General features: G+C 38.9%; 2 protein-coding genes across 4 annotated transcripts in view; one reads left to right on the forward strand and one right to left on the reverse strand.

The window, feature by feature from the left end:
• nf2a (neurofibromin 2a (merlin)) overlaps nucleotides 1–7,326 on the reverse strand; it is a 60,463-nt gene extending 53,137 nt beyond the window's left edge. The window contains exon 1 of the mRNA XM_036598490.1: nucleotides 6,338–7,326. Coding sequence (XP_036454383.1) covers nucleotides 6,338–6,451 — 114 coding nt within the window. The 5' untranslated portion in view covers nucleotides 6,452–7,326. The remainder of the gene's footprint in view (nucleotides 1–6,337) is intronic.
• A 1,024-nt stretch (nucleotides 7,327–8,350) lies between these two features.
• Nucleotides 8,351–23,270, forward strand: fbxo21 (F-box protein 21). 3 transcript variants are annotated; one of them, XM_036598512.1, is made up of 12 exons: nucleotides 8,351–8,582; nucleotides 10,156–10,291; nucleotides 11,710–11,819; nucleotides 11,929–12,050; nucleotides 13,100–13,246; nucleotides 13,349–13,485; nucleotides 13,644–13,780; nucleotides 14,602–14,781; nucleotides 16,314–16,446; nucleotides 17,031–17,221; nucleotides 19,599–19,756; nucleotides 22,621–23,270. In XM_036598512.1, the coding sequence occupies exons 1-12, from the start codon at nucleotides 8,359–8,361 to the stop codon at nucleotides 22,860–22,862; spliced, it is 1,917 nt and encodes a 638-aa protein (XP_036454405.1). In that variant the 5' UTR covers nucleotides 8,351–8,358; the 3' UTR covers nucleotides 22,863–23,270. The 3 variants fall into 3 exon arrangements, with proteins under 3 accessions (XP_036454405.1, XP_036454406.1, XP_036454407.1); XM_036598513.1 differs by having other exon boundaries at nucleotides 14,605–14,781; XM_036598514.1 differs by having other exon boundaries at nucleotides 11,725–11,819.
• The last annotated feature ends 818 nt before the right edge of the window (nucleotides 23,271–24,088 follow it).

The following is a 24,088-nucleotide window of genomic DNA, read 5'->3' on the forward strand; positions in this document are numbered from 1 at the left end:
CTATCACACTCCTTTTCTAGAAAAGTTCCTCCGGCCTAAATGCGGCAGCAGCGTTTGACTCATCGTTAAGATGGTTAGACACAGTATGATCTACAAGGCAGCTACAAGGCTTTAGCTGCTGCATCCTAGCATCTTAGCACGCTCATAAAAATCACTCCATCTGTTGAATTAAGGAGCCTAATGTCGTGATTCGTGTGCTGGCTGCAGGCTGAGATAAAGCAGAGCAGGCAGTGTGCACTGGGACCTCATCAGCACTGCAAACTTCATTAAAACTACAGCGACAGGTGCTGTTCAAGGCGCGGCTTCATCTGGCCTAATGTTTATGTATGATGGCGTCTGACAACATGCCGTCCAGAGTCCGGCCAATTAAGCATGTTGATGTTTCCCCTCCGGGCATTAACGGGCTGCCTTCAAGGACATGCACAAGCTGGTGAAGCCGGTTTTAAACATGAGTCAGTGAGAGTCCCTGAGAATTAAATAGGCTGTTTTGGTTACAGTGCCTTTAACCCTAGTGTGGTGTAGAGGTTTTGGTTACTCAGTGGTCTGGTGGACCCAACGCATTGGTTTTTTTAAACCAATACAGTCATAACAATTTATGTAAAAACACCAAATATTTAAAATATCACAAGTGTCCAGTGTAGGGTTCTCCTTTAGCAGCTGTAGCCAGTCAGCAGCCTGTCCATGTTGTCCCCCCTCACACACACACACACATATATATACAAACGCATATACACACACAGACACACACAGACTAACAGCAGGCCATGTAGGAGGAGAACAGAGTGAAGGACACAGCACCTCCAGGTTCAGGCCAAAAATGCATGTGTAGTATATGCATGTGTGTAGGGGGTGAACAGAGTGAAGTCACTGAAAATGTGTTATTTTATATGTTCTTCACAGAAAATGAGGGAAGGCCAAGAATCTGAGGTTAAAATACTAACAAATCACAATGTTTTCTTTTGGTAAACATTGAAAATGGGTCCCACAGACCTGAACATCACACAAGGGTTAAGACTGATGTATGTAAATGACTTCTTTTCTGATTGGCTGTCCACATATTACAACTTCAGTGTGAATAGGCAGAGCTAAACTGCTGCAGGCTTAAAAAAGGCAGAAATGTGTTGTTTTCACAAGACAGTTTTTACAGTGTCATTTCAATTACAGGGCTGTATGGACTGTGGAATGAATGGCATATTTCTAAAACTTTAACAAATGTTTACAGACTACTTCAAACTCGCATCTCAAACAAATGGGGAAAATTCAATTTTCCACAATACGGGCCCTTTAAGAAAATAGCATTCACTAGAAATCCAGCATAACGTCAAAAGAATAAGGAAAGCGTAATACCTGTGGGCCCTCAGAGGGACTGAAATTCACTCAGCAGTATTACCTTCCCACAAGCTTTGCTTCTGAAACTGCTCATATTGATCGAGGCAAACCGCAGCAGATACGTTTATCGCACCTCATGAAAGTTAACGCTGCCATTTGTGAGTGAAACGAGCCTCAGCTGCATAACCATGCAGAGCCAAGCACTTCAAAACAATCAGATTTAGCACAGTTTCCCAACTCTGGCCCTGGACATTTCAGTACTGTCCTGTACATTTTTTCCCTTTCCTTCTCCAACACATCCACTTTAACTGAGTAAAGGTCTAGTAATGAGCTGAATAGCTGAATTAGACAAGATGGGGTGGGAATAACACTAAAACATGCAAGGACCAGGACTGAGAACCACTGCTTTAGCTTATACTTCACAGACCCTATACTCTGTACTAGGCTACATTGAAGGCCTGTTCAGCTAAGAAAGGCACTAAGAATGCCCTCTGTTTTCAAATTCCTCAACATTTCTGTCTGACCTGCATGCACACACATGAGGACACAGATACGCACATAATACATCAGGGCAGGGACACATGCAAGGACAGGTATATGCGTGTAGGGACACGGAAATGCATAGAGACATGTACAGGGGCATGTACGTGCACAGGGACATGCACAGGGAGACACAGATGCACATGTAAAGACACAAGCTTATGCACAGGGACACGCTCACAGGGACAGGCTCACAGGGACAGGCTCACAGGGACAGGCTCACAGGGACAGGCTCACAGGGACAGGCTCACAGGGACAGGCTCACAGGGACAGGCTTGCATGAAGACACAAGCATATGCACAGGGGCACGCTCACCTAGGGACACGCTCACCCAGGGGCACGCTCACCCAGGGGCACGCTCACCCAGGGGCACGCTCACCCAGGGGCACGCTCACATGAAGACACAAGCATATGCACAGGGACACGCTCACAGGGACACGCTCACCCAGGGACACGCTCACCCAGGGACACGCTCACATGAAGACACAAGCATATGCACAGGGACGCGCTCACACAGGGACGGGCTCACACAGGGACGGGCTCACAAGAAGACACAAGCATATGCGCAGAGACACGCTCACACAGGGACACACAGATGCATGTGCCTGCACACCGACACAAAGGGGTACAGGCACACTTGGGGACACTTGCTTTAGAAGGGAACACACAGAGGGACAGACAGACACAGAGGACCACCCTCACACACAGTGTCTGTCTCAGAAGCACTCAGGTAGGAAAAAAAACAACTTAAAAAAAATCAATTCATCTTCAGTGTGTGAACGAAATCCCCAACCAACAGTAAACAAACACGCACAGCGCCGTTCACCCTCACCTTAATTAAAATCACATTACACACAGCTACAGCGGGCACATCTCTAAACAAACACTTCCCGCAAGGCTGAAGCTTCACTTTGGGGACAACACTGAGAGCGAGAGCGTGATCGCTGTCCAGAACGACGCCATATCGTTTGTTTTCTCTGCTCTCAGGGCAGGGGTTCCACGCTTGGCGTGATAATCTTAATGACGGCCCTGCAGCGTCTTAGTTCAGCAGATGTTCCATCATCCTAGAACATAAAAATTCGAACACGGCCTCGAGTTGCAAAAACAGCGTGAAAAAAATATGGGTTATGGATGAGTACGCCTCAATTTGATGACTGAAATGATATTCTCACTAGTATCCAAAGTGAGGATAAACATCAAACCTCAAATGCGAGCACCAGCGGGGGGGATATGACAGTGGCTTTACTTCTGACGACATGCTGCCACCAAGTGGTTTGCTTTAAAACAGCTAGAATGCAAGAGCAGATAAACACGAGGAGATAAACAAACATAGAACAGATCGGATTTCATAATACAAGGGCTGCAACGATCAGTCAATTAATCAATATATATATATAAATTTACCTTCTCAGTGAATCTGCAGTGATTAGTTGGCAGTTTGCATGATAATAATACATTTAAAAGCTCTTATTGATTTTTCTTATAGTATGAAACAGAGCCTGATGGACATTTATATGCATTTTTGCGTTTTTAAAGTCTTCTAATGTGTTTTTTTTGTTCGTTTGTTTTAAAAAATGTATTGCTTATTTTCCTAGCAAAGTACTCTGTAAGTCTACGCATAGTTTGCTATTGTTCAGTTAAATCTATTTTTTATTGTTTGGTCTTTTTTAAAACCTCATTAACAGTCAATATAATCAGTAGATTATATCATTTCTAATACAGTTGACAGTGACAGCCCAACATAATATGGAAAATTTCCATCTGAGTACACTACTACAGTGTGAACATGTTTGAATACAGCACAATCTTTAGGTAAGAGTCGGTGGAAATAAGCACAGCCTAAAAAAAAAGAACGGCAAATGAATGAACAGCACCGATTATAACACTTATTTATCTAAATATTTTAGCATTTGTGAAGGTGACCCACTCTGCTGGAGACTCTGAGGATTACAGTTTAATAGCATTTATGGAGAATTAGAAAAGTGGGTTGAAGAAACAGGACTATTGATCTACTTCCCAAAGATTTGATTCAATTATAATTCTTTCGTAAAATAATTCAATGCATCAAATTCACCCTGATTAGATTTGATTACTTTGGTACAAATTAGGGATGCAGTTAAATATCGCTTTTTTAGTGAAAATGGTCAACAATGGTCAACACTTTCAGTTTACAGCCAAAAGAAGAAAACATTAAATATGCCTACAATGAAGTGTGAAATTGTAAGACTTTACAAATAATTTCAATATTAATAAAACATTAGACAAGAGATTTGTAAGCACTGTTCATGCCGAGTATCAAGAGGGGGTACAGCTCTGAAGAGGTTTGAGACCACTTGAACACACAACGTCCCACTTAAGGAAAGTCACTGCTAGCATGCCGGCGCCATCTGTAGCCTCAGTTTTCGAAAGGACAAATTTTCATCTTTATTGTCAGCTTTACTGTTCCGGCTTACGGCCCACTGTATCCATCAAAATGCACTGATGCAACTCTGCGCCCCTATGAATCAAGAATCAGGTAAGTTGAACGGTAACGTACAGAAAAAGAGGCAGCTGGGTAACGCCACAGACTCTACAGACCTACATACAACTAGTCAAGATCTATACTATTAGGGATCTTTCTATAGAGAGACTGTATCAGCAGCAGAATGTTCACTGTATGGTCACATACGGTGAACATTCACATATGATCTATCAAAACAGTCAAAAAATACAGACAACATTCAGGCAACATGGTTGCTACTATTGTTTTTAGCCATGTGACACACTTTTGTCTATTATAACAACACTATAAGATTTCATGATGCTAATAGTTAATATATATTCATCCTTTTCTCACTAGCTACATCCCCCTTTTATCTCCAATGCAAAACTAAATAAGCAACTTCAGCAAACACCAAATACCAAATATCTTGGCTGATATTTTCACCAAACTATTCCACTAATCTGTGTCCAGGAAACCATCCTGTATGTCCACAACAACAAAATCCATAATGCAGAGCTGTTTGGTGGTTAAGTGACAGACGTGTGCAGTAATGTGAAATGAAGCAAGAAGCAGACAGAAGACAGAAAACTGTCTGGACAGACAGACAGACAGACAGGGTCATGAGGAGAGGGACAGAACTGACCACTCTGCCAGGCCGCCACAGCCTTTTCCACCATCTGTTTCCCACTAATTCAAAAGCGTTCTGGTCATGAGCCACGTGCTTCCTGTCAACTGAGCTCAGAAACAGAAAATATGGGACATTCGTTTCAAAATGCACAGAATCTCCCAAATGAGAGAGGAAAATCCAATTTCAGTCTAGCAAGCCCCCCTGCCCCTAACTGAGCACAAGCCTTTTCAGAAACCCCTACTATCTTTACAGTAGACTTAAGGCACATTTCTTAAATAATATTGATGATATACATCACACATATACACACACACATACACACACACACATACACACGTCACATATATATTTATATTAATATAGTTTGTCCCCCTTTGCTGTAGTAACCCTTTACGTTTACCCTTCTGTGAAGGCTTTACACTAGATGCTGGAACATTGCTATGAGGATTTGTCTGTATTCAGCCGCAGGAGCATCTGTGCTGATGTTGGATTGTTAGTTCTGGATCATAAACACCTCTTCAACTCATCCCGAAGGTAGTGGATGGATCTCCGTCACCCCAGACAAGGTAGCTGCACTGTGCTGGGGGCCTTTATACCCCTCTAGCCAACACTTGGCATTGGGCATTGTAATCATAGAGTCATGGTCAGTATTTCTTTGTGAAGACATGCAATTAAACACAGCATCAGCAGCGAATGCACCCTAAAGCATACTCTTAAAAAATGATGGTTCTTCAAGGGTTCTTTAGCAAAGGGAATGGTTCTGCTTATGGTTCTTAATCTAAGTTTTTTTGTTCTATATACCACCAAGAAGGGTTCTACTATTGTTAGGAGCTTGATATCATAACAATAGTAGAACCCTTTTTGGGTCTAAATAGAACCACTCCCTTTACTAAAGAACCCTTGAAAACCATCTTTTTTTAGAGTGTATCTGAATTCACCAACTAGAAAAGGTTTCCTGATACTTCAGGACATGTAGTGCAGAACAGGGTTTCTCAATCTGTGGTCTGCGGACCACCAGCTGGCTGCGAAGCACCCTGTAGTGGTCCACAGGCCTGAACTCTGGGGAGGCAGTAGTTCATTGTGGGCCGGTAAGGTCATATTTTTTAACATAACTGCAAATTTCGGGACCTGTGATTGAGCCAAAATAGACAGTCTGATCTTTCTCAGGACCTGATTCTCAGGTTTTCAGTTTCGGCACTTCTTCAGAAAAAGAAATGTATTTAAAAAGTTGATTTTGTGGGCCGCTATTCTTTGTATTTATTAACAGGTGGGCTTTGAGGTACAGAAGGTTGAAAACCCCTGGTTTAGAATCCCCTCCTAACCAGCCACGCTGATTCCTCACCAGTTAACCAACTCACCTCACAGCTGAACTCCAAGTCAGCGTCCATCGTGACGATTCTCACGTTGAAGGTCTTGGCTTGTCTTCTTCGCAAGGAATTGAGGCCCATTTTGGATGCCAGAACACTCGCCATTTTAGAGATATATCAGGGTTTCTATCCACTTACACAGAGTCTCGAGCTGCTAACCTACTAAACTTGGCTGAGGCACTTGCTGCACCAGAGCAAACAGTCCAGTGTGACTGGCCTGGACGACAAAAACTGCATTCTCCCCCAGTGTAGTGTAATCAACTAACACAACAACACAACCCCATCTCCTAATAAACACAATGAGATTATTACAACCACAGGACCTGGATTTCAGCCAGTAAGAGACAGTTAGCAGTGAGGACACTAGACTGAACCAGGTTACACCTGCTCTCAGTATTTTTCTAAGTACTTCATGTATAAAACTCCAGTGTTTGTTGCGGAGATGAAGGAATATAGCTGATAATATTACACAATATTAAACGTAACGTAACGTACAGTTAGCAAGGTTAGGTTAAATGAGTCACATATAACAGAAGTGAGAGTCAGCTAGCTGGCTTGGCTGCTACTACCCAAAAAGTTAATAAAAGTAGTAACTTTAAACTGTTGATATCAGCTATCTAGAGACTGTAATGCCTATACAATCCCAAATTAGTCACAGTTGTTTGTTTTTCTCTGGTATTTCTCTAAAACTGGAGTAAAAAACCTCCACCTTTACTGTAAACACTTGCTGTTAGCCTGATAGCTAACCTAACGTTAACCCCCAACTCCAGCTTCTAAAGTCCGTACTTCACGGATAAACGCCATAATCCATCTGTTTTCGACAAACAGAGCCCGTAAAAAAGGAAAAACCTGATATAAATATTCCGTTTGCGGCTGGATTATCAGGGCGAGCAGACTCAGGTACTGCCTGTTGTTTTTCAGTAACTCTTCAGTGGATTTTCTTCCTCATGCCGTGAAAGCCGGGCAGCAATACTCGCGTTCATGCACATCAACTGGCGCTACATATGCGCAGTGCCACCGCCGGTATTAGACATCCTATCACGTCACACAACAGAAAGGTGCATAAGCGCATGATTGAATAAATAATAAAATAACATCAAAATGAACATCCCAAATCCACGCACTGCCTGTCGCTGTTGGTCGCTTATGATTATCGACTAACCCTTCATTATTGGCCTCCTTATGCTTTCTTAATACATTCTTCACTTTTTTATTACAACAATGCTAATAATACTGTAAGGGATTAAATGTGACTAAATAAATAAATAAATGAATGAATGAATAAATAAAAAGCTCCTAAGCAAAACATTAATAAATACATAAATAAATAAACTTACAACAGCATGTTTTCCTGTTTTTAATTATGTGATTGTTCATTTACCTAATTTATAGATTTATTTCTTCCATAGTTTTGTACTACATATTACATGGTGTTTAACCAAACGTATGAGCAATTTTTATTAATTTATTTTTAGCCGTTTATTTATTTATTTATTTATTCATTTATTTCGTTTTGTTTGAGAAAAGTCAGAAAAGAAATAATTTATTAACCTGAATCAGACATACATCTATGATCATTTTTGTTATATCATATTTAGTACACTTATTTAGCTCACTGTTTTGCTTGTTTTATTTGTTTTTATTGTTTGTTCATTTATTTTTTTGTGAAGCGAATCATAAACAAGACGTGAAAGGAAAGCGACTTTTAGCATCTAAACTGAATCTGTCTATTTATCTGTATTTATTTATTTAGTTAGTTAGTTATTTATTTACTTGGCTCACATAGTATAAAATTAACCCAACAATTAATGTATAACAACAACATTCCAAGCACTTAAGCGGTATAAACGTTGTATAAACGTTAACCGAATAAACGTTATTTTTTATGAGTTTATATCAGCACCAGTGAAAACTCACAGAGCTCTCCCCGCCCCCTGCGCCAGAACTGGGCGTGGCCTCGTGTAAAACGGGGCGTGTCATCCGCGATGATGTCATTGGAGTAAACAGAAAAGATGGCGACGCCTTGCAACGGAGAGCGGTTGTCGGGAGCAAATGGCAAAAGCTCGGAAACGCGGGGCAAAAGACTCACCGATCTGCCCACGGAAGTGTTAGAGTACATTTTGTGCTTCCCCGTCTTGAACCACATCGACATTTCCAACGTGTCCTGCTGCTGCAGGCGACTGCACGACGTGTGTGACGGCAGCGGGAAGGTCTGGAGCCACCAGTACAAACTCAGGTTAAAACACCACAACACACCCAGCCGGACATTTGAGTAATTATAGTCTAATTTGCATGTTTTAAACTGTATAGAGACACTTTACACACCACATAACATAACATCTGACGTGTTCCTCTTGCGCCACAAACACGGCTGATTTAACGAGGCTGAAGTTGGCTTCCTATTCGTCAATTTTCCCGTTCCACCTTAAATGGAGCAGCAACGGTTACATTCTGACGCCTCAAACTGCCAAAGCCTCAAGAGCTAGAATGTAACGGCCGCACCATTTAAGGTGGAACGGGAAAATTCGAGCAAGAAGCTGGCGAATTAAAGCTGGCTTCAGCTTCGTGCTGGTTAATGACTTTGGCAGTATTGCTCGAATTAGTTAAACGTACCTATAGGCCCACCTTTTAATGAGTATGTACTACTTTATTACTTAGTACATAACGTTACTACTTGCACTCACTGGCCACACACACCTTGGAGCTACTGTCATTGTCATCCACTGAGAATGATGAGAATGATCCACCACCCAAATGACACCTGCCCTGTGGGAGTCCTGACCATTGATGGACAGGGTAAAGGGAGGCTAACAAAGTATGCAGAGAAACAAATAGACTATAGTCTGTAATTGCAGAACGACCAAGTGCACCTATATTGTAAGAGGGTCTGATAAAAAGGACATAGATACAGAGTAGGTGCACCCAATAAAGTGGCCAGTGAGTGTACCAAATTTGACCTACTAATCAGAGGCACTATTGTTGTACTTACAGCGACTTATTATTGATTACTTGCTACTTATTGTTTTTAATTGTGGCTAAGTTTTTGCCGTATAGGGCAGGTTATGTGGACATGGATTAAGCCTAATCTAACCTGCAGTGTTTCACAATTAAAAATCCCTTTTAGTCCCCTTCAGGCTTAATCTGGGTCTGGGAAATGAGGCCACAGTGACCAAACTCTCAGAGAGAAGTTGGACAAGTTAGCCAGCACTGATAGCCAGTCAGTTATGCCAAGCTAAGAAACAAAAAATATTTACATAAACTCCTCTTATCTCCTGTTTTGTTTCAGTCTGTGTGGACAGTGGTTGGCCTTGAATGACCTCCTGAAATTCTTAAATAATCTGGTGCCCTTTGCCAACAGCCAACATCTGCCAAGTTACATTTGTGATAGATTATGAAGCTGCTCTGAACAAGACAGTCTTCTTTGCACAAATTGTAATACATTTTAGCCTAACACTATTCTTAAAGGCTGAGGCTTCCCAAAAAACATCCAGAGGGCAAATTGCAGTGGGCCTATGTAACCACAAAGCTTTGTAATATGTGTCTAAGTAGAATGTGATTAATATCTGTGACCTCCATAACCTTAAATTCTTATTATTCAGTTATTAATCTTAAGACATTATTCAGTGACTTTAACTGCTGGGGGACTAATATGTAAATGATGGAGTTGTGAGAGTGAGGAATGGAAGTCTGAAACCAACCACAGTTCCTTGAAGTTCAAGCGGTTCATTTCTGTTTGGTCTGTATTTGTGTTATTTTTAGGAATGAGAAAAAATAACAGGACTGTTTTGTATTTCTGTGTTTATTTTCAGGTGGCCTAGGCTGCAGAAACTCTACCGGCAGAATGAGTCCTATGATTGGCAAAAAGAATACAGGACCAGACACATGGTGTGTTTACAGATCCAAAGAACAGTCGTGTCAATCTCCAAGAGATTCTTCACAGAAGTTGTAAGTGACCTTGAAAGAGAATGGCATGCCAGTAGCAGGCCTGCTGTAGTCTTAAAAGATATCACAGTTTACAGTAACATATATTAAGAATTAATTTATTGCAAGTGTAACTGTTATTATGTTGAAGGGGAATTCCACTCATTTTTCAAAATTTCTGCATAATTCTATTGTTAAGATGTAAACAAAGTCATCCAGAGTGGTGTAATATGGAAAACTCTGTTCTAGAGAATCTCACAGTCAGAATTGTTCACAGTGGAGGTGATGGGAACCATCTGAAGAGTTCAATGCCTCTAAAAGTTCACTTAAAAAAGCTATTACACACAGTGGTTACAAATGCCTGAGACGTTGTTTTATGATAGTTTTTGGCCTAAAATGTATTTTTGAAATCTGATCATAGCGGAGAGGTGCATGCAGGGCATTATGAGGCAAAATATTCCCCAAAGATTTTTTTTCCAGATTTACTACTATTTCACCATTAACAATAACGTTATCAGTATCAATCGATATACGTATATTTCGACTCTCTCATACTTTACTAATGTCTATTTTTTCATTTTTGCATAATATATGTAAGTTTATGTTTATTTATATGTCTTGATACTGTAACACTGCAATATCCATCCATCTGTCTGTCCATCCATATCATATCATATCATAAAAACACTAAAGACGTGTAGTTTCAGTGGTCATTTTGGATGGCAAATAAAATGTGACCCCTGGTTCCTATCACTATCATTGTTAAGAAATCAGTAAGTCAGCAAGTTTCTTTCCAATGAATTCTGTCCAATTTCACATCAAACGACTCTGAATGACTTTGTTTACATCTCAACGACTGAATTAAGCAGACATTTTGAAAAAATAGTAGAAATCCACTTCAAACTGAAGAATTAATTCATACCACTTTCCTCTTACACTGAATGTAATCAGTCAGTCCAAAGAGTAATGCTAAGATATAATGGAAGCTTATACCTCTCAGTGAGTTTATGCATTAGCATTAGCTATTAGCACACATTCTGTCACATAGCTAAGAACAGCAGTAGCCGCCATCTTGAAGCTTGATTTCATACATACTTGTGTCAAACCACATAAGCAAGTCCATTAGAGATTACTTAACAACTTAACCTGACTTGAGGCAAGTTTGTGGTGATTTAGGTACGTAGTTAGCATAATGCTAATTTCTATACATATGCTTTCACTACTTGTTAGCTACATTAGCCTCGTAGCTCCAGCGCAACACTGAAAACAAAAAAACATCAGACGCCAATCATGTCCTTTCTAACTGACGGTATTTAGAGTAAGAGGAAAAGGAGTTTAGTGCTGAACTATCGCTTTAATGCACAGTTGAAAAGCTGGTAGTTTTGTAAGGTAAGTGGATCGTGGCTGCTTTTTAAGCACTAACCTAGAGGTCTGTAACTCAGCCTTGCGTTGGCCAGGTTTTGGGAGACAGCTTTACAGAGATCGAGTCCCTGGGTGCCCCTGAACATTTCTGTGAAGACGAGCTCCTCTCCATCCTCAACTCTGACAAAAGGTCAGGACTGCATTTGTTTACTGGGGGGTTTTAGGCACCTTTTTTCTCTCGTATCTTTACACGCTTCAAAATCTTCACAAGCCTCTGTTTATCTCTGTCTCTCTTTTAGAAAAAGCTTGACACTGAAGTACTATGCAAAGAAAATCCTATACTTCCTTCGCCAACAGAACATCTTAAGAAATCTGAAGGCCTTTCTGGAGCGTCCTTCAGAAGAGCAGTCCGCCCTGGAAGGTGAAAATATTGCATAATTCAGTGATACTTGCATTTTATCTTTTTACTTTTTCAACATTTCTGAGTAAGATTTAGCTACCAGCATCCAACAATGAAACAAAGACAAAGTTATGTACGGTAAGACAATTATAAGGCAAAAACCAGTTGCATGTTTATGTTTATTCACAATTTTCCCATAAATAAAGAAATATATTTCCATATATTTTTTGAAATGTGTGTCGAGATTGTAAATGTATGTAAGTATTACAAAAAATGTCTTCAATGCACATGTATTTCAATATATTGACATATATGTGCATATATTGACACATATTTAAATATTAAAAATGGCACAATTAAATGTTTTAGTGCATTTTTAGCACATATATTGCACATTTATTTATATTATTCCCAAAAATATGTGCATATATTTCTCATCCATATGGGTTCACTTTACAATAAGACAAGTTCACAGTCAATATTATATAAAATATATATAAAATTTGGTGTCCTAACCCTAACCCTAACCCTAGACAAATATAACTAATAATAATGTAAGTTTATACCTTAATTCTTAAGAAGTTATTTGAAGGATACCAATTTCTCATAAGTTTTTCTTAAGAATGAAGTACGAAAAAACACACATTTAAGAAGACTTTCTTACTTAAGACACTTTCACGAATCCGGCCCCAGATTTCTTGAGAGCCTCCATTGAATCAAGAATCCACGGGCTGCATGAACAAGATTGAGAGGCTCCAGTCACAGGAGAGTTAAACCGTTGACTGTATATATGGTAGATATGATATATGTGCTCATTGAAGCGTACAGCCACTGTTGCTCTCACTGGACGTCAGTGATGAAAATCGGAAATTTCATGTTCAGTTTCATGTGAACTCTGTGTTCACACAGTGAAAATAATGTTATTGAATTATTGAAAGTAATACATTCTGATGGTTTATTTTGTCCACTCGTATAGCTATATAAAACGAATCACCTTTTAAATGGAAAAAAATGTGATGAATCATGATTTATTATTTTAATTGTTTCCTATATGATTCTCTCTTTTGAAGGTGCTGTGTTAGTCGATCAGTATTGTAACCCTCTGGCTGATGTTACCCTTGAAAGTATATCCGCCCAACTAAACGACATCACAGAGAAAGTGAAAAAGTATCTAAGAGTGAAAAACGCCTCTCACCCAAGCCTGAGAACGGGCCAAGGTAGATCAGATGCTCCAGTGCAATTTTCATAAATCTATTAATGTCAGTACTAATACAGAAGTGGTGACTGTACTCATTTTACCTTAACGTTGTGTTCTGTAGGTGATTGCATGGTGTTGGAAGACTTTGAGCTTCAGAGGCAAGTCATCTGTGCCCTCAATGCAGTTTTGTATGACCAGCTTCAGTATAAGGGCAATGAATGTGACTACTACAACCCACTCAACTCTTACATACATCAGGTACGTACATGACTACAGCAGTTCACCGTTCATTTCACTGCTGATTTATAGGAGCTCTTTCTATGCGTTCTGCATATGTTGTAACAGTTTGAGTCCCCTTTATGTTTGTGCCTGTATTCTAACGGTATTGAAATCTTCTATTGCCGCCTTCTGGTTAGGTGCTACTGCGGCGGACGGGCATTCCCATCAGCCTCTCTGTGTTGTATATGACGCTGGCCAGGAAGATGGGCGTCCTCCTGGAGCCGGTCAACTTCCCCAACCATTTCCTGTTACGTTGGTGCCAGCGCCAGGCCAGGTTGTTATTTAGACCTAGTATTTTTTATTTATTATCTATTTATGACATTGTTATTGTAGGCTTATACCTTCTGATAGCAATGTCACCAGTACAGATTACTATTAAAGTGATGCTTTTGGGCCAAAATCAACTTCACCTCAACTTAAAGTTTGAAAAGATGCATCGATGCCGATACTGTGCTCACTTACTCATACTTGTACTCATAAAAATTCACAGATACCATTCCGATACCAGCTGTGACGTAATTAGAGTGTACACTGCAGCGCTAATGAACAAACACATTGAAGGAAAGTCTGCAGGCTGGCCATTCTACCTGCAGAAAGGAAATCGACTCATCAGACATTTTCATTAATATAATCAAATAAAATAGTTTAATTCAAAATCTATTTAAAATACGTGAATTTTCTACAGGTATTAAAATTCAAGGCTGAACTGAGGGACCTCCAAAATACACTAAAATTACATTTTATGGCTACTGTGAAAAAGGGTTAAATTTGTTTGTTGATCAAAGCTATGGCTCTCTTGCAGCATTTCCCATTTCCTCTAGGATGTTTTTTTATAGCATTGGTGGTTGCAGTTCAACTCTGTTCACACAAGCGGGCCGCCCCTGCAAAATGTCTATAGCGGAAACACTGCTCTTGTACTTAAAGCAAATTGTTGTATTTTTTTTGATAAAATGATTATAGAATGACATATATCATATTCTTGAGAATGAAAAATATTACAAAAAAAAAAATTATAACAACAATGAATGGTCGAATGTATGCAGACATACATATATACATACATAAACATTCTTTGCTCTCATATATGCTGTGCAGTAGTGACGATATCTACGACTACGTTTACATCGATGCGTTTGGGAAGGGGAAGCAGCTGACTGCTAAAGAGTGTGAGTACCTGATCCGTCAGCAGGTGACAGCAGACTATTACAGCTCCATCAGCACCACCGAGCTGCTGCTGAGGATGGTGGGCAACCTGCTCAACATCGGCAAGAGAGGGTGAGTGTCTCTCACTCTCTATCTATCACAGACACACATAGGTCACTGTTACTGGATGTATACAGAAATAATCAGCAATCAATAGCACTACACATATAATATTGTTGCATTGGAATCTGTTTGTGTCAAGTAAACATGTACATTTCTATTATCTACTCTTTAATCCATAGTTGCACAAGAATCCCTGGAGGAACTGTTGTGTGAAGTCATACTGTAGATGTTATTTCAACATTTCAGATGTTAAAGGGGAATTCCACCATTTTTTCTTAATTCAGTCATTTAAACAAAGTGATTCAGAGTGGTTTGATGTGAAATGGTGCATTGTAGAGAAAGCAGCTCCCATTTCTTCACAGTGGTGGTGATGGGAACCAGATGTCTACAATGCAAATTTTGCCATTTTAAGTACTATCCAAAATTATATATATATATATATATATATATATATATATATATATATATATATATGTGTATATATATGTATATATACACATACATACACACACACACAGGGTGATGTACTCGAAAGAGGCCCTGAATATTCTGTTGTAACTCCCATTAGGATGAAGCAATCTGAACTAAAAAATACGTTACATACCTTGACATCTGTGTAATTGATTGCATTACATGGAAGCTGGAAGCGGTCTCTGGTTTTTGCCAGACACATGAAGGGGTACGGGGCTTTGCACCCAGGAGTTGCAAATGGAGGCTGTCCGGCGCCTACCTATGTATATGTGTGTGTGTGTGTGTGTGAGTGTGTGTGTGTGTATATATATATATATATATATATATATATATATATATATATATATATATATATATATATATATATAGCGACGGCTGTCCGGCGCCTACCTATATATATATATATATATATATATATATATATATATATATATATATATATATATATATATATATATATAGGTAGGCGCCGGACAGCCGTCGCAATGTTTAACCTCCATTTGCAACTTCCGGGTGCATTCCCCCGTACCCCTTCATGTGTTTTCTTTCTTATAAATAACATATAAAACATATTTTATACCAACATTCTATCTTAAAACTATCATAAAACAGTGTCTCAGGCATCAGGCCCCATATTCATAACCATTTCATGTAATAGCTCTCTGTGAGAGACCTTTTAGAGGCATTGAACTAAGGCAGATACAGCGCTGAAGAGTTGCATGTTTTCCCTGCTTTGGAAAACCTGATTACACTAATCTGTTTAACCCTAAATCTAATATGAATTACTCTACAGAGAATTTTACTATTTAATTCAAACTTTATTGATCAGCCAAGACATGTTTGGTGTCTGAGTTTAAAATTCAGGCTGCAAGATCACTGCTAATACTGTTTTTAGCTACGCTACATACTTTTCTACATTTTTTCCACCATAGAACCAACTTTAACACCCTTATTGTGTAGCTTTGTTTCACTGACTTTGTGGAAGGCTTCAGCCAACGAGGCTGTTTTTCAGTTAATCAGGCTGTGAAAGCATCTGGTACTGACTCGGTTTGAATGTTTGTTTTATACAGTGAAGGCAATGAGAAGTCATATCAGTTGCTGAGGGACTCTCTGGATCTCTACCTCACCATTGACCCTGATAACGTCCAGTATCTGCTGCTCCAGGCTCGACTTTACTTCCACTTGGGCATCTGGCCTGAGAAGGTTAGTACTGTCCTCACTGGTATAGCCAAAAGTGGCTTTCTTGTGAGAAAAAGCTTTGTATAACAATATAGCAGATTAAAAATAGTCTTATTTGAAATACTGCAGTTCTTACACAGTTACAGTGAAAGATTGATGATGCTTTTTGTACCAAAATAAATTGCACAGAAAAGTGTGTAAATTAATGCTCTATGCTTCAAATACATTGTAAATGACTTCACAGTTGAAGTCATGATCATAACTACATAACTTATTAGTTATAACATATTAGTTACATAGTAGTTATTGAAGAATTCATAGTTACTAAGCAGTACATTTTAAGCTACCACTTTACAATAAGACTACACTTATAAAGTGTTTATGAATGGCTTAAAATAAGTTTACTAATAATGATTAGGTTTTAAATAATTAATTATTTCTTACCTAATTACTTAGTAATTTAATTAAGCGGCAATACATAAATAAAAAAAGGGCAACTGTGATCTGTTGCTAGCCAAGTAGTGAGCTTTTTTGAGTTTGATGCCAGCAACATGTTTCAGAAAACACAATTCTCCCTCTGTCTATCTATCTATCTATCTATCTGTTAGGTGCTGGATATTCTGCAGCATATTCAGGCATTGGATCCCTCTCAGCACGGAGCTGTTGGCTATCTGGTGCAGCACACTCTGGAGCACATCCAGCATAAAAGACACCCCATAGAACCGGAGGTGAAGCGGCGCAGCGCCCCCGAACACAGCCAAGTGCAGTACTCTGTAGGCCTCGTTATGAAACACAAAAGGTATGTGTTTGTTTGTTTGTATAAGAGTGATAATCAATGGAATTACCATATAACTGTCATTAGATACTTCATGTTCCAGACTGTGAGAAAAACAGTTCCAGTTAGTTATCATTTGAATATGCCTCCTGAGAGCGTTCTGAGTCAAAGCACTGTTCAGACATGCAAAGATACATGTGCAGCCAGAATTCACCCCATAGAGCCGGAGGTGAAAAGGCGCAGCGCCTCAGAACACAGCAGGGGTCCGTTTTAAACCTATTTTTACCCAAAGGACTGAGCTGCTGACATTGTTTTTCATAGAGGGGATTAAGGGGATTCTCCACTATATTCAACTTATTTTAATAAAATTCAAGTTTAGTGATTATACACATACAGAAATGTACAAAATAACAGAATATATAACAGAATAAAAAAGATATAATAAATGCTTAAAATATTGGCTGTTCACAGTATCACAGTAGCAGAACTCAGTGTGCAGTATTCTGTAGTTACAATACAAATTGTACAGTAGTGCAGAAGTAATGAGATTCCACATTCATCTGAATTGACTTTATTAGCATAACTTTAACTAAGGATCGTCACTGTAAGGCCAACACAAAGCGGCTATTTTTGCCATTTAATCTGTTCTGCTTTAGTAACGTGATTTCTCAGTCTATTGCATTTATTTGATGGGTTAGGAACATGATCTAACGACCGAACAGCACTTTAGAAAAATGTGTGTTATAGGGTGGAATTTGTATTTTTATTTGATGTTTTATTTCTGTATTTTCCAAACTCTGCCGTAGCCATGCTCTGTTTAAGTTCTTGCTGCATTTTGCTTAGAGCGAGCAGAGTTGGTTCCCACTCAGCTCACTCTAATGAATCAGCTTTTTAAATCCAGAACGAGAGAGGGCGGCGTGAGCATTGTTTAATTTGTGTATATTGTTGTCTCTCGCCACATTACAGCATGATATGACACGTCCTATGTGAAGTAAATTATCCACTTAGTCTAATGCACATCATTTTGTATGAGATCATTGTATTTGCCACATTCATACTGCTTAACTTTTCAGCACCTTTAACTAAAAGGGCCCAAATCATGGAAAACCAACTTTCTCTCACATTTTTTTAAATAAAGAAAAGTTTTAAGTAATTTGTAAACATTGTCAAATTTTTAAAACTTGCCATTTGCTACCCAGTCCATACAACTCATATATGGAAAGTAAGCTGCAAAAACTGAATTGAATTGACATTATTTCTGTGATATCACAAGCACCAATTTATATACGTCTACCCATCCAGCTGACGGCAGTTTAGCCCCACCTATATTCAAGTTCTAAGGGGTGTTTCAGCCCTGAGTCCTTTTTGAATGAAGCACAATACAGGGCACCCAATCAGAACAGAACCAAAACAAAAACAGTCTATTGAACGGTTTTAAGCGATAAAGTGATTTGGTACATGAAACCACACAAACGTTATAATGTTATAAATTTTAATTAAAAGAAAAAATGTAGTATGTGGGCCCTTTAAAACACTTTCACTTGTCCCTGATAAGAAGCAGTTACAGATTAAAACTGCACTCTGAATGAGCTCACATGCTCACTCTGCCACATCCAACAATAAAGGCAGCACTGAGCTTCTTTTATACAGTGATAGAGAACTAGTAGCTCACAACAAACTCCAGTTTCACAGGCTGATCAGTTTCAATATGAACATGGACATGCAAATGCTACTCCTCTTGCAACAGATTTAAAAGAGTTAAATGGGGTTAAATAAATGTTAGATGTGAAGCATAACAGTTTATGACATATAATACAAACATAGTTAAGTAGTATTAACTGATTTTGTCAAATTTCAGCTAGAATTCGGAGCATTAAGGCAGTAGTTTAGAAAAAATCTAATTTACACATTTTCCCCATAACTTAAATGTAGTCGGTCAGACAAGACATGGTGTACTTGTAGAATACTGACCAACTGTATGTATGACAGTATGCTAAATTCTGAATAAAAATATTTTAATAGTATTTTTTAAAATGTAACACTACTGTTTTTTTTCTCAGTTCCATCTGATCAGATGATTAAAAAATCAGATACAGAAATTGTGTATAGTAAAGATTTCTTGAAGTATCACAATATTGTCTTTTTTGCCATATCGCACACCCCTGCTTGCTTGTGTAGTTAGGTATCTGACACTGTATGACATACTGGTATCCAGAAAAAATGACAGAATTCAGGCCTAAGATGGCTGCTGACACTGTTTTTAGCCATGCAGTGTTCATTTCTTTAAAAACAGTGTGTCATACAGTGTCAGAAACCACATAAACAAGTCTGAGCTTCCATTATTACATGATGATGTTCCCTCCTAAAAAGTCTGATGAGTATTTTCTCTTCCCCTCTGCAGGTCAGGTTATAACTGTGTTATTTACGGATGGGATCCCAAATGCACGATGAGTCAGGAGTGGATCACTACCATGAGAGTCCATCAGCTCTCCAACGGTGCCAATCAGCCATTCTACAACGTCCTGGTGCAGGACGGCACCTGCCGATATGCTGCGCAGGGTAGGCAGAAGCTTCAGATGGGACTCTCTAAGCATCAAGCATTCTCCTCTTTTCACTTTTCGTATGCACGAGGAGGAGGAGGCATGTGCTAACCTTAACTGTTAAGGGGAATTCCACCAAATATTCCAAAATTTTGCATAACTAAATGGTTAAGATTCAGCTGACGTGGAATGCTCTGTTCTAGAGAAAAAAGAGCAAGTCAGAATTGTCCCAGGTGGTGGTGATAGGAACCAAACAAACCAAACTGAAGAGTTTAATGCTGCTAAAAAGGACCTCACAGAAGGTTATTACATGAAATAGCTGGCTGATGTCTGAGACATTGTTTTAGGATAGTACTGATATAAAGTTTAGGCCTAAAACATATTTTTTTAATCCATTCCTGGTGGGGGTGTAGATGCAGGGCATTCCAAGGCAAAATAGTCCCCATAGAAAACTTTGTTTTCCTTCTGATTAGCCTCTAACAGTTTATCATCATCAATATTACATATAAAACTCAGACACATCTAGGTTGACCTGTTATTTTAGATAGTAAATAAAATGGTTATAGTTGTGTTGTAGACATCACAACCCACCACTGTAAAGAAATCTGAGGCAGTAATTACAGCATAATTACAGTCATTAGAGTCATTACAGTCAAAGTGAACAATTTTACATTAAACCACTCTAGACTACTTTGTTTACATCTCCACAGTTTAATTATGCTGTAATTTGGAAATTTTATGGAATTCCTTTTTATCACAGCAAAGGATCCATGTGATATAAATATTGTGAATCGTCAAAATGTCCTCAAGGATTGTAATTATAGATTTACCATATTATTAAACCTTACCTGTAGCATAATATCAAACTTTAACTCGTAGGCCTACACTGAACATTAAATTAGCCTAATTAAAACACAACTAGACCTGCACAGCAGTTAGCTTTTCTCATCATAACCTCGAAATGAAAAGAGGACAGTATTTAAATTAAATGCATTTTTTCTGTGTGTTTTGTGTGGCAGTCTTTTAGCTAAATGAAAGAACAAAGCCTTCTAAGCTTAAGCACCATTTAGAAACAAAACATTGCTTTTGGGTCACAGCTTAATGATAAAGAACTGATGTGGCTCCTGAGGGAAGACCACTTGAGAACCACTGTTCTGGCTTCTCTTAAAAATGATGGTAATTAACAACACACTCTTTGTGGTGGCTCTGTAACACAGCAAGTCTCAGACACAGACTGTGTAATACACACATCTTTGTGATTTGAGCTCTCTGCCTGGGTGCTGCATCTTATGCCTAATATTACTTAGAGGTGCACTGATCATGAATTTTCATGGCAGACTCAGATCTCCTTACTGAACGATTGACCATAGGCTTACATTTAAGCTTACACTGTGTGGGCTGTAAGAGCACAAGGGACATTTCTAACTTTCTGTTAGTCAAAGTCGCAGTATATTCAGGCTGTATTTGCTTTTTAATGCACTGATATCAATCAGTGCTCCTTGGCAGTAACAGTGGTTGCCAAGCAACGTAACAGTCAGTGATAATTTCTTGATTACTTCATCCTGGGAAGTTAATACAGAATTGATGTGTGCAGTCATGAGTATATTGTGTATTTTACAGCTTCGAACATGACTCAGCCAATCAGATTTTAGAAAAGAAATAGCTTAACAAAAACCTCCGTAACTACAAGGCTAAGAACAGGGTAAAAGGGGGCTAACAAAGTATACAGAGAAACAGATGGACTACAGTCTGTAATTGTAAACTACAAAGTGCACCTATATAGTAAGTGGAGGTGACAATGAGTGTAGAAACAAGGAGGGGATTTTAATGAATTGGCCAGTCAGTTTATTAATAATGATGATTTTAGCATTTGAGACCAAAACATTGAGCTGGGGCTTTACATTTTTTGAGCCTGTAAATGTGGCGGTAATATGTAAAGACATATGACATGGTCAGAAAAACCCAAGTGAAATCCGATCCGATGCCTCTGACTTTTGAATTACTATTTCAGGCTTAAGAGGACGACTTGCAGCAGCATATGCACACCGTATATTTTGACAAAAAAATCTTAGGTAACACTTTATTTGAAGGGTTTCTACATAACACATTAATAACATTGTACCTACGCACTTCATAATATGTTAATAAATGTGTGAATCAACATAAAGTAAATATTTTACATGATATTAATATAGACTACTATGTCACTTTGAGATACATTTTTCAAAATAAAAGTCATTTTTTTGGATAAAGTATATATTTTTTCAGTAAAACACCTCATTTCTGGACACTCAGGCATGTTTCACCTATACTTTCTTTTTACTTATTATCTGTTTTTCTTCAGCTTTTGTTGCGTTGGCTGTCACTTTACTACATCGGCAGTAAATAACTCATAAATATGCTTAGGAACAGTCATTCATCTGAATTTTAGTATTGTGGTGTGTCTAGGCACTTAATGACCAAAGAGGTAACGTCACGTCATTTTTATTTTGGCTGTCCAGAAATGAGGCATTCTTCTGAAAATAATATAGTTTTTCAAAAATTATAATTCTAATATTTTAAAAAATATTTTGAAAAATGTCTCCCAGTAAAATGACATAGTAGTCCGTATTAACATCATATAAAACATGTATGCTTCTTGAACGTTGATTTAAACATTAACATGTTATGAAGCGTTTATGTAAGATGTTATGAATGTGTTATGTAGACACTCTACAAGTAAAGTGTTGCCAAATCTTACATAATGCAGCTTGAAGGAATCAAAAGTGGTTCTTATATGGCATCACAAAAAGAACGAAAGTGTACAAGCTGGTTTTCACACATTTGTGTTGAGTGTCGAGTGTGACATGCTAACCTGACCTCTCTTTCCGTTCTGTCCTGTAGAAAATCTGGAGCCTCACTCTGCTCCGTTGGAAATTGCCCACCCCGAGGTGGGCCGATACTTCACTGAGTTCGCTGATACACACTACATTGCCAATGAGGAGCTCCAGACTCGTTACCCAGAAGACACGGTGGAGACCCAGCGTGCCGTACAGGAGCTTTACCACACGCAAACCCCTAACTCAGGGCACCCTGCAGGGCCAGGCACTGACCACCACAGCCACGATGCCTCCATGGCTCCTTAGAACACAAACTGCCACTCACCCTTTCATCATCAATGCTAAATGCACCCCTCACACCCCCCCCCCTCCACTCCCCTTTTAGGCAGATCCAGTCCGCTGCTCATGTCACTCTGGGAAAAGTTGTCCTGTGTTGTTGATCTGAAGCCAGAATTCATATAAGACAGGTTTTACACACCTGAAGCGTTAGATTTTGATGGGGAAGCTTCACTTTTAAAGGAACATTGCAGTGGTTTTCAGCCTTCTGCATCTATATGCATATTTCAGTTTAGAAAAGAACAGAAAACCCACTCACTTCACTTATAATAGGAACCAGTTGCTGAATTCTGTGAATGAGCACTTAAAATATGTGAGTACATAATGTGAACTGCAAAACAACAACCATTACACTCTGTTACAGTACAGGTCTTAGGATGAGACAGACATAAAGAATGTTCTACCAAAGCTGTTCTTTTCAAACCTTTAAACATTGGAGCAACAAAATCATTCCTGGTCCAGTGGCTTCAGTGCATGCAGGAGTCTGTAAAAACTTCGCCAACATCATTGCCTTGGTAACAAATTGCCACAAATTCTTCTCTCTAGTAAACTAGTCTCATCTCTGAAAGAACAAATTATATACAGTACTGTGCCGAAGTCAGAGACCACCCTTCATGTATGTGATTTAATTGCCAGTATTAGCTATTCATTTCCCAGCATCAAGAAAGGAGGAAAACGGATACCTCAACCACTATACATCTACATTTGTCAGTATTTAGTGTGTCTACGCTTTGCCTTCCTTACAGCTTCAGTTCTTTTCAGGAGTTTTTCAAAGACATTTACAGGAACACACCTCTAAAGTTCAGTCCTAGACGTTGGTTGCATTTTCTGCTTCTGGCATGGTCGCTCCATTGTTCTGAGAACACCAGCAGCTTCTTTTTACTTGATGTGTCTGTCTCCTTTTCTCAGTGAGACATCCTTTCAGACCCATAGCACTGAGTTGTCTTCTCACAGTGGAAGGACGGCTGGGGATCTTTAGATCTGAAGCAAGAGTGGAGCTTGATTTTCTCCTCTCTCTCAAAGATGAAAGCTTTAAGTACTGTTTATCTGATGGGGACAGCGTTGGTGGTCTAACAGATCTTGCAAATTTGTTAGAACTGTCAAAAACTCCTGTTGTTTCTCTTTTATTTTCCTTTGACTTTCTCCTTCCTTATGCTCGTGGATTATCTTACGTCTGAGCTCAGAAATATCTCCTG

Source organism: Colossoma macropomum, unplaced genomic scaffold (genome assembly GCF_904425465.1).
Source record: "Colossoma macropomum unplaced genomic scaffold, Colossoma_macropomum, whole genome shotgun sequence".
NCBI lineage: Eukaryota > Metazoa > Chordata > Actinopteri > Characiformes > Serrasalmidae > Colossoma > Colossoma macropomum.